The sequence below is a fragment of the Columba livia genome, chromosome 3 (assembly GCF_036013475.1).
Source record: "Columba livia isolate bColLiv1 breed racing homer chromosome 3, bColLiv1.pat.W.v2, whole genome shotgun sequence".
Lineage (NCBI taxonomy): Eukaryota > Metazoa > Chordata > Aves > Columbiformes > Columbidae > Columba > Columba livia.
In genome coordinates, this window is record NC_088604.1 from 109,305,531 (window position 1) to 109,316,239 (window position 10,709).

Consider the following 10,709-nt stretch of genomic DNA (forward strand, 5'->3'; position numbering starts at 1 on the left):
TCGAGTCCAACCCTTGGTCCAACTCTAGTCCGTTTACTAGATCATGGCACTAAGTGCCATGTCCAATCTCAGTTTAAAAACCTCTAGGGACGGCGAGTCCACTACCTCCCTGGGCAGCCATTCCAATGCCTGACCACTCTCTCTGTAAAGAATTTCTTTCTAATAGCCAGCCTAAATTTCCCCTGGTAGAGTTTAAGCCCATGCCCCCTTGTCCTATTGCTGACTGCCTGGTAGAAGAGACCAATCCCCACCTGGCTATAACTTCCCCTCAGGTAGTTATAGAGAGTGATGAGGTCACCTCTAAGCCTCCTCTTCTCTAGACTAAACAACCCCAGCTCCCTCAGCCTCTCCCCATAGGTCTTATGTTCAAGTCCCTTCACCAGTCATGTTGCTCTTCTCTGGACCCGCTCCAGCACTTCAATGTCTTTCCTGAACTGAGGGGCCCAGAACTGAACACAATACTCCAGGTGTGGCCTCACCAATGCAGAGTACAGGGGAAGGATCACTTCCCTTGTCCTGCTGACCACGCTGTTTTTGATACAGGACAGGATACTGTTGGCCTTCGTGGCCACCTGGGCACACTGTTGGCTCATGTTGAGCTTCCTGTCGATTAGCACCCCCAGGTCCCTTTCTGCCTGACTGCTCTCCAGCCACTCTGCGCCCAGCCTGTAGTGCTGCAGGGGGTTGTTGTGACCAAAGTGCAGCACCCGGCATTTGGCCTTATTGAACTTCATCCCATTGGAATCAGCACATTTTTCCAGTCTATCCAGATCCCTCTGCAGAGCCCTCCTGCCTTCCAGCAGGTCGACACTCCCTCCCGACTTGGTGTCATCAGCAAATTTGCTGATGATGGTCTCAATCCCCTCATCTAAATCGTCAATAAAGATGTTAAACAGGACTGGACCCAACACTGACCCCTGGGGAACACCACTAGTGACTGGCCGCCAGCTGGATGCAGCCCCATTCACCAGCACTCTCTGGGCCCGGCCCTCCAGCCAGTTCTTAACCCAGCGTAGAGCACACTTGTCCAAGCCATGGGCTACCAGCTTTTGCAGGAGTATATTATGGGAGACAGTGTCAAAGGCCTTGCTGAAGTCCAGATAGACCACATCCACGGCTTTCCCCTCATCCACCAGGTGAGTCACCTGATCATTAAAGGAGATCAGGTTGGTCAGACAGGACCTGTCCCTCCTAAACCCATGCTGGCTGGGTCTGATCGCTTGTCCATCCTGAAGGTCACTTTGCTGAATACTGATGTCTAATGTATAGCCTGTCCCTTGGACCTCTTCTTTTTACTGATGTTTGTCAGTTCTACATTTCATCTGCTGTTGAGCTTCAGGTCTCTAAGTGACACACAGGTATGCACATTAGCTTGCAGTCTGAGTAGATGAATAACGTGAACCAAACTTTCTGACCTTGCTCTCTGCCCCCTTTTCTAACCCATTTCTATATCTGTTGAACAGCACAGATCCCAGCGCAGAGTTGCCCAGACCTCCTATCTTGCTTGGAAAACAGCTTGTTTGCTGCTTTGATGCATTTTCCTTCCTTTAAGCAAATCATTAATGCACTACCTTTGCTTTCACCCTTGGAAGCCTTGGTTCTCAAAGAGCATTTGCTAAGGGATTTTAGCAGAGGCTTTTGTGGAAGTCCAACTAGATCAAGGATGAGCTGCATTTTCATAGCATTTTGCAGACGAGTGTGAAAACCTTGGCTTGCAGGAGGAAGGGGTTATGTAATGGTCATGCTGACCTGGCCTTATCTCAACTTTTCTACCCATCATGGTTTGGTTTCAGCTGGGTATCACCATTGCCTTTCCCCAAAAGCAGCTGACTGCTCCAGATGACCCTGCTAGATCTGGAGGCTTGATTTGTCACTAGAAAACCTATCTTGATGCCCCCCCACCTGTTTGCTCTCATCCATTTTTCTTTACAGTCTTAGTCATCATTCCCAACTATTTGTGCGGTACGTTAATAGGTCTGAGTGCTCCAGGCTTCCAGGGATGTCCTCTGATTTCCAGGAGGACAGGAGCACTTCTCTGCTCAGCCCAAGGCAGCCTGGTGAAGTGAGAGTTCCTGATCACAGCCTTCCAGTTAGCCCCCAAGGGCTGGCAATCCTGCAGCTCTGCTGGGTCACCTCTCTGGGCCTTATCATGGAATGTCCTGAGTTGAAAGGCACACAAAAGCATCATTTAGTCCAACTCCTGTCCCTGCATATGACAACTCCACAGTTCACACCATGTGTCTGATGGTGTTGTCCAATTGCTTCTTGAACACTGTCAGGCTTGGGGCTGTGACACCTCCCCGGGGAGCCTGTTCCAGGGCTCCACCACCCTCTGGGTGAAGAACCTTTTCCTAATGTCCAACCTAAACCTCCTGTGGTACATCTTCCTGCCATTCCCTCGGGTTCTGTCATTGGTTGCCAGGGAGAAGAGCTCAGCACCTGCCCCTCCTCCTTCCCTTGTAAGGAAACTGTAGACTGTGATGAGGTCTCCCCTCAGTCTCCTCCAGGCTGAACAAACCAAGTGACTTTGGCCACTCCTCATATGTCTTCACCTCTAAACCCTTTATGGATGTTGTGGCCCTCCTCTGGGCACTCTCCAGTAGCTTTATATCCCTTTTACATTGTGGCACCCAGAGGATGCCCATCCCTTCCAGCCACCTCTGCTCAGTGACTGTACCATGCTCTATGATCTGTGATGCTTTTGCAGAGCTGTTAAAACTCTCAGCATTGTCCCCAGGTCACAAATGGCCTTTCCCCATCACAGCCACCACTTGCAGTTTCCTGCGGATGATCTTCCTCTTTTTCCTGCATTTCCCCTGGAGGGATGTTGAGTGGAACTGAGGCAGATTTCTCTCTATCTCCCTGCAGCCTGTTCCCTTTGAGCACCCCTGTCCTTAGTGCAGCTCATGGCTTTGTTTTTGCCTTCTGGCTTTTGTGCAGATGAATCTACACATTTGTTCTCAGGCTATTTCAATGTGTCTTGTTTATTTGGGGGCTTAGTTACATAGCCTGCTCTTCATTTTTTCCTACTTTTGTGTTATACTGACCTTGTGCCTACAGGCCTACTGGGCTTCTCCACACACAGTGCCTTTTCCCTGTCTTTGGGGTCAAAATTTTCCTGTGTTTTTCATTGTAAGGACCAAAGCCTGGTTGTCTTTCAGCTTAAACAGAGCCTGGTAGAGTCATTGTCCTATTCAGCTGCTTCCCCACCTCCTTTTAAGCTGAGACCTTTAAGTGTGCCAGGCACCAGCTGAGATTGAGATGTACTTCACTGTGGATATGATCTCGAAGCACATCAGGGAAAGCAGCCAAGGAACTCTTGCTCTTACTGTCAAGGCAAATAGCTTGAAATGTGCCACCAGAAACACCCTTTTTTTTTTCTTTATGTGCTATCCAAATGGACCATTTTCTCCAGCTTTTCCTCAGCACTTTAACACCATTTAGAGACTTCGTAGAAGCAGGCATCTTTGTCCTTGGCAGACAAGGCACCACACAGTGTGCCCCCATGAGCTGGTCAAGCCCTTGCAGAGCACTTGATTCCTTTGGTCTAGCACTTTTCTCAACCACACTGTTCCTGGAAAAGTCATGTGCCACCTCAGCCTTTGCACCCTGGACAAGGTTGAGGTGCGGCAAGACATGGCAGCTGCTCAGGAGTAGAGCATTTATCTTCATTACAGATGTCCCCCTCAAACTGCCCTGACTTTAGCTGTAAGAGCACCTCTTGTGGTGCAAAATCATGTTTCCTCCCTTGTGAACTCAACCTGTGGGCTCCTGCTGCCAGCAGCCCCACACCGGCATGGGGCAGCAGGCCTGGTGCAGGCACATTTGGCTGTGCCCTGGGCAATATGGGGCTGAGAGGAGCTCACCCCAGCGGTGCTGTGGGTGCTCTGACTACAACTGGGGCTGGAGAATACATGGGAATGTTTGGGGGTTACTCTGGCCCTGGGGCCTGTGTGGGACAGGCAGAAGCTGCGGGTTACATAACCACCTGCCCTGTGACAAGGAGCCAAGGGTGGCTTTGTCCTGAGCAGGCTGCATAGGTCTGCACTGGCCCACAGTGGCTATGGCACTAACAGCTGCTCCTGTGAGCTGTTCCTCCAGCTGGACCACAGGAACAGTGCCACTTTGCCAGCGTGTGGGCTGCTGTTTCCTGCTGCGCTCTCAGGTACCTCATCTTGTGACGGGCTGGGGTGGTTCCCTGTAGGACCTCCAGAATCTATGTGCTCCAGACTTAATGCCACAAACCTCAATTTTCAAAATACTTTTGAGCACAGGCTACCAGGACAACATGTGTTACCAGCTACTGCCTTCCTCCCTGGGTGCATCAAGGTGGTCCAGCATGTGTGCTGTCACAGCTCTGCACCAAGTGCCCCTTATCATGCTGTTTGCCATGATGGTCCTTTCACTCCTCCTCTGAGTTGCTGCCAGCAGAAGTACAACAGCCACTCACTGTCCCTTCAGATGTGTGATGCTGCATACGCTGTGTTGGAAATTAAGGTTTTTCAATAGAAAGCATTTTCATAGAGGCGCAGCATGCACCCCAAAGGACATTGTCACTATTGCTTAGTGCCATCCCCTACATAACATATTTTGACAACTGGTTACCTGGATTGACTGTGTATGTTCATTCCTTTGCTTTCCTGCTTGGCAATTTCTTGCTTCTCCATTCTGATGTCTCCCTTCCAGAACCTTGCTCCCCTTAAGTCTTTTTGTGATGTTAAAGTACCCTTCAGCACTCTGTGATCCTTTGTTCAGAATCTGTTCTTTTTTTTTTTTTTAATTGCCTTTCTGAAGGATGCACTTCAGTTCCAGCCACCTCTCACCCTCCACACTGTGGATGGGCTCTGGGGGACTCGAGGCTCTTTTGGATACTTGAAGCTTTCAGCATGGTCCCCAGGCTACTGCCAGCCTTTCCCCACCACAGCCACTGCTTGTGGTTCCTTAATGACAAACTTCCCCCGGTTCCTGCAATTCCCTTTCAATGATGTTCAATATGACTGACAGATTTCTCTGTCTCTCTCCCAACAGCCTTTGAGTTTGTTGTGATCACCGCCCTAGAAGCACTCTTCAGTGGTAATGGCGGGTGCAGATGTCCCACGCAGCACAGAGCTAAGCTGAACACACTTTTCCTCCCAGGCCTGGAGCCAGCAGCAGCCAGGGAGCATATAAATGCCTGGGAACCCTGGTGCACTGCTCTTTGGTTTCCTTCCATATTATCTCTGAGTACAGCTGCATCCACATGTAAACTCTGGCACCCTGGGTACAGCATTGTGTTTTAGAGAAGCACATAAATATCTGCTCTTGCTGGTTAGTTTTATGCTCCCCATTAAAGCAGCTCTTTACTGCTTCCCGCACGAATGTCGTCACCTCCTGCCCCAGCTTCCAATGAAGACTCAGGGATTTTATGATTCCAGCCCAGGTATGAATCATGTTGTCTTTAGCCGCACTGCTTGGCAGCTGCCTACAGCACCTCCTTCCTACCTCTGCCACGTGGGTACTTGTGTGGTCACGCCTGGGGTCCCTCCATGGACAGACACCCTTTGCTCCTCCCTAGAGCCTGCAAGAGACTGCCCTGATAGTGAGAGCTGCTGCTTCTGTGTCCAGCAAGAAAGATCTAGGGTTCTGATTATTTGTTGCCTGCCCCTCTCATGCCTCACAGTGCTCTCCACTCAGCTTGAGTTGCAAGGTCTCCTTTCCTTTTTGGGGGCAGGTTGCTTTCGGTGCTTTGTTTCCTTGCTCTTTCAGCCCTTCTGGACTGAACTCTTTACCTTGTTCCACCTGTCTAGCTGAGACGTCTGCTTCCTCCACCTACCTGCATAAACCAGACCACGCTCACCATGGGACATGCAAGTTGAACCTGGATGCTGGTTCAGTGTCAAGAATATGAATCCTGCCTGTAGTGTCCATGGCAAATGGGTTTGCCATAGACATTAGAGGCAGGCTTCATATTTTTGTTGTGCTGCCCAGGGTGCCCCAGGGCATCACATACAACAGGGGACTTATGGTCACTCTGTAAGCAGCTGGAGGTGAGGTGAGCTGCACTTCTCTTGACACACCATGACAGTGACTGGCACTTGTTCTCTCACTCAGGTCTATGCCTGGTTTTGCTCTTGGCCTATCTCCAGAGATCCAAGTGCCTCCCTGTCTTCCGAAATACATATATTTACAGTGAGTGGTTCGAAGTCATAGTGGAAATATACTGGAAAACCTTCCATGTGTACCTAAGACCTAACTCAGAAGCAAGCTCAGAGTTACATGCAGTAAGCTGCTCAGGCTGATAGAAGAACATTTGCAGAGAGGCATGTCCACCAGGGTAAGAGAAACCTTTTGCTTTCACTGGCCCGGTTTATCTGCATACTAGACCCCGGCTGCGCCCAGCCCGGCTCTGCCAGCGTCCTGCAGAGCTCGAGCTCCCCAGGACCCTGCAGAGCAGCATGGCCGGGTGCCAGGTCACAGCAGTATGTGGGTTCCCGTACCTGTTCCACCAACCAGTCCCCAGCAAGGGGTCCTGGTCCCTCCTGGTGGGCAGCCAGTGGGCAGCAGCCATGGTTCTCCTGGGGCCTCTCCTGCGCGGCTGCAGTGACCAGCATGGCCCTAGGGGTCTGGGTGTGCGGGCAGAGGGGCCGGGACAGCAGAAGGCCCTGTGGCAAGAGGAGGCTGTGGAGCAGGAGGTGGGCTGGAGGCGCGGTGGGGGATGTATGCGGGATGTTGCCGCCGAGCGGGAGGTCAGCAGTAGGGTACCCGGGCCGTGGCGAATAAGGGGCGGCGGCGGTCCCGGGGTTGTCGAGCGGGAAGGGTGGGCAGAGGGGACCGGAGCAACAGGGGGCGGCGGGCGGTGCCGGGTGGTGCCGAGCGCTCTGGTCAGGCGGGGGCCGCCGCAGTCCCCGCCCGCTCGCCTGCCGGGAGGGGCCAGGCGCCGCCGCAGAGCCGCCGCCGGGGCTCGCCGGGCGATGCCGCGCCGGGCCCGGGGCCACCGCTGGGGACCCCCCCACCGTCACTGCCGCCGTCGCCACCCTGCCCTGGCGCCCCGGATAGCTGCCCGAGGTAAGCGCGGCCCGGGCTGGGGGCGGCGGGCCACGGGCCGCGCAGGGGCCCCTCCTCGGGTCGGGCCTCCACGACCGGCGAGCAGGGCCTGCCCTCCCTCCCCTTCCCACCTCTCCCCTCCAGGCGCCCCGGGACTCGGGACAGGCAGGGCCGGGGGCGTCCGAGTGCCGAGGCACCTCTGGTCACCCCGAGGAGACGCAGCCCGCTGAGCTGTGGTCAGGGCTGCCTCCGGCTCCTCTGAAGGCTTGGCCGGGCCGTGGGGTGGAACATGAGAGAGCCCCAGGTGTGTAGCACATTCCAGATATGCCACATCCATCAGCTCCCCATGCCCACCAGCCTCTGATCTCTTCCCCTTAGAGGCACTTGCCTCTGGCAGGCTTGGGCATCACCGCATCCCCCAACGTGCTAGGATGCTACTGGGCCTGGGGATGCACAACTGCACAACTCCTTCGGCCGAAAAGCAGGAGTTCAGGTAGCTTGTAGCCTGGGTAGTCGATGTCAGCGCCAGGAGTGCAGGTGTGCAGGGTTGACCATTAACCACGCAGTGTCCATCCTGCTCCTAAAGCACTTGCTCCATGGTCATATGCCACCCGCACACTGCCCACCGGGTGACTAGGATGGTGTCCAAGGGCCCCCACATGGCCCAGGGAGTGGGGCGGCTGTATGGGCTCTGTGCAGGCAGCCATCGTGGAGTGCTGTGTAGTCAGCAGCCCAGCTTCATCCTCCATTTCAGCCGGGGGGCTGGCTCCCCTCCAGAGCAGCTGCTGAGCTGTGCCTGGCAAGGCCTTGGCTCCCTCCTCCCTCCATCTCTGGCAGCAGTTGCCTGCAGCTGTGCTTGGGCAGGGGGAGTGAGCTGGACAGCCCCGGTGCGATCCAAGGCAAGCAGGGTGATTTTAGGGCCCATGCTTTGCTCTGTCCCAGCCTGGGAAGGATGAGCATCCAGCTGAAATTGAGGGCCTGCTGCAAAGCTCCTTGTGTCCTGGAACTGAGGGCTGGTTCTGCTTTTCCTTGCTTTTTTGGTTAAAAAACCAATATTGTACTGGGGCAGCATGGGCACGAGCAAACTGCTGTAGGCAGATCTCTTGGGGAGTGTGAGGCTGACGGATTAATAGAATCATAGAATGGTTCCGTTTGGAAGGGACCTTAAAAATCATCTAGTTCCAGCCCGTGCTACCATGGACAGGGACACCTTCCACTAGGCTAAGTTCAGGAAACTGAAGATTTTGAGTTGATTTCTTCCCTCCCACCCCACAGGACAGCCAGGCTAAAAATGATCCTTCATCTCATGCTGTGCATGAAAAAAAAGGATACTAAAAAGAGAATGGTCCTGGATCATAGCACTTAAGGACCTGCTTGGGTTAAAAGCATAGATGTGGTCTTGTATGCCATGGGGCGGGGGGAATATAAGAAGTGCCACTGACTGGAAAATCCAGTGGAAAATAAGGCATGTGCCCTTCACAGTGGGAGAGGGCAGTAGCATCCCCAGTGCCTGAAGGCTGTCCAGCTGACCCCACTGTATCCCCATGTGCAGCCTAGGCCAGGAGCTGGGTGTCAGCCAGCATATGCCATCAGCATGGCCAGCCAGGTGTCTCAAGAGCACTTTGGCTAGGAGTCTGAATTTGGCACAAACCAGGCACATCGGATGGGATAAGAGTCTATGAACCACACACCTCCACCCTCTTTCAGCCATCCACAGTTGTTGAGGAAGTGGGGGGCAGAAGGGGAATCAAGGCGGGGATGGCGAATCCCAACAACTCCCTGATGGCACTGCCTGTTCCTCTGTGCAGGATGGTTCCCCCACCACCTGTCAGCAAGCCACATGTGTGCCTCTCCACTGTGCTCATCATGACCAGCCTCATCCTCATGGATGCCTACCTGGTGGAGCAGAGCCAGGGCTCCAGGAAGCTGGGCATCTGTGTCATGGTGGCAGTGGGTGACGTGTGCTTCCTGCTGGTGCTCCGCTATGTGGCCATCTGGGTCGGGGCAGAGGTAAAGACAGCTAAGCGGGGCTATGCCATGATCCTCTGGTTCCTGTATGTCTTCGTTCTGGAGATCAAAGTCTACTTTGTATACCAGAACTATAAAGCTGACCGGAAAAGCCTGGATCTCATAGCCCGCAAAGCGCTGACCTTGCTGCTCTCCATCTGCATCCCAGCCCTCTACGTGTTGTTGGTAGCCACGGAGCACATGGAATACATCAGAACATTCAAGAAGAAAGAAGATCTCCGCAACCGCCTCTTTTGGGTCATTGTGGACATGCTGGACGTGCTGGATATCCAGGCCAACCTGTGGGAGCCCCAGAAGAAGGGGCTGCCGCTCTGGGCTGAGGGCATCATGTTCTTCTACTGCTACATCTTGCTCCTGGTCCTCCCTTGTGTGTCCCTCTGTGAGATCAGCATGCAAGGGATTGGCATCATGCCGCACCGGATGATGCTGTACCCCATGCTGAGCATGCTCACTGTCAACATCACCACCATCTTCATCCGAGGCAGCAACATGGTCTTCTTCAAGGACGCCCGGGTCTCCAGCATCTTTATGGGCAAGAACATGCTGGCTATCGGGCTGAAGGCCTGTACGTTTGTGCAGTACCAGCAGCACCAGCACCATGTGCCCCAGGGGCCAGACCCGGCCCTGCAGCACAGCAACCATGCCCAGCCCTCGCCAGGACTGCACCAGTCCCGGGACCAGCCTGCCTGCCCTGAGGAGCTGGCCCAGGACAACACATGACAAGCCAGCAAGAGCCACAGCCTGGGCACCACCAAGCCTGGCTGTACCTGCAAACACAAAGTGAGCCACCAAGCTCCCTGCCCAGACGGAGGGCAATGGCCCTGCTCTTTTCCTTCCTGGGTGAAGCTGCTCCAGTCCCTGAGGTTCACATGAGAAGGGCCACCGTAGCAGCCTTCATAAGGCCCCAGAACAGTTTGGGATGTCAGCACCCCATGACATGAGATGGGCAGCGGAGCAGAGGAGGAGGCCAGGTTTGCCTGCTGTGTGCCATGTCTGGCTAGGGCCAGGCAGCCCTGCCCTGTGCTGTGTTCCCCCTGTCAGTGCTCCCCACACAGCACTGCCCTCCAGCCAGCCAGGGCTCAGGCCAGGGTGGCTGCACAGGGACACTGCAGGTCATCTGCTCCACTGCTATGGTTGACCCTGTCTTGGTGCCAGGCAGCAGCCTGCTCCCCACTGGGTGAGCCAGGCTCCCCATGCTGGGGAAACAAGGCCTGGGCCCCCCCTGCCTATCACCGCTCTCAGCCTTGGGGGCTCAGAGGGGGTAACTGTCCTTTTCCTTATCTCCCTCTGCAATAAAAGACCTGAGCCCTGCAGCCTCCTCATGTCTGTGTCCCTGTCAGCAGGCAAGTCTCCCAAGCTCCCATGAGTGCCTGTCACTTGTGTGCATGGATATCTGGATGCAGAGCACATCTAGGGTGGGGGGACTTGCTCAAGGACCACCCAGGCCTGAGAAGTGTATCTCAGGGACCTGGGGCTGAAGCCATTCCTGCTGGCCAGCAGTTTGGAGATGCAGGTTCTTAGAAGCCTGGTGGGCTCTGAGAGTATCACCAGGGGAGAGTATGTGTTGAAGCTTTATCAGCCACCACTGCCTGTAGAACCAGCTCAACATCCCATTTAGCAGGACCTGTTGTAACAGGACAAGGGGTAATGGTTTTAAA

At 54.3% G+C, this 10,709-nt stretch overlaps 1 protein-coding gene across 3 annotated transcripts; it reads left to right on the plus strand.

The window, feature by feature from the left end:
- The first annotated feature begins 730 nt into the window (after window positions 1–730).
- LOC102094440 (transmembrane protein 121) lies at window positions 731–10,364 on the plus strand. Of its 3 annotated transcripts, XM_065059020.1 has the most exons (4): window positions 731–1,136; window positions 5,029–5,419; window positions 6,091–6,313; window positions 8,832–10,364. In XM_065059020.1, exon 4 carries the CDS (start codon window positions 8,833–8,835, stop codon window positions 9,769–9,771), a length of 939 nt encoding a protein of 312 aa, XP_064915092.1. In that variant the 5' UTR covers window positions 731–1,136; window positions 5,029–5,419; window positions 6,091–6,313; window position 8,832; the 3' UTR covers window positions 9,772–10,364. The 3 variants fall into 3 exon arrangements, with proteins under 3 accessions (XP_064915092.1, XP_064915093.1, XP_064915091.1); XM_065059021.1 differs by lacking the exons at window positions 731–1,136; window positions 5,029–5,419; window positions 6,091–6,313 and adding exons at window positions 6,328–7,044; window positions 7,168–7,327; XM_065059019.1 differs by lacking the exons at window positions 731–1,136; window positions 5,029–5,419; window positions 6,091–6,313 and adding an exon at window positions 6,330–7,044.
- The last annotated feature ends 345 nt before the right edge of the window (window positions 10,365–10,709 follow it).

Excerpts from the sequence above, each read along its gene's own strand:
- LOC102094440 (XM_065059020.1), top strand. The coding sequence starts at position 8,833 with ATGGTTCCCCCACCACCTGTCAGCAAGCCACATGTGTGCCTCTCCACT.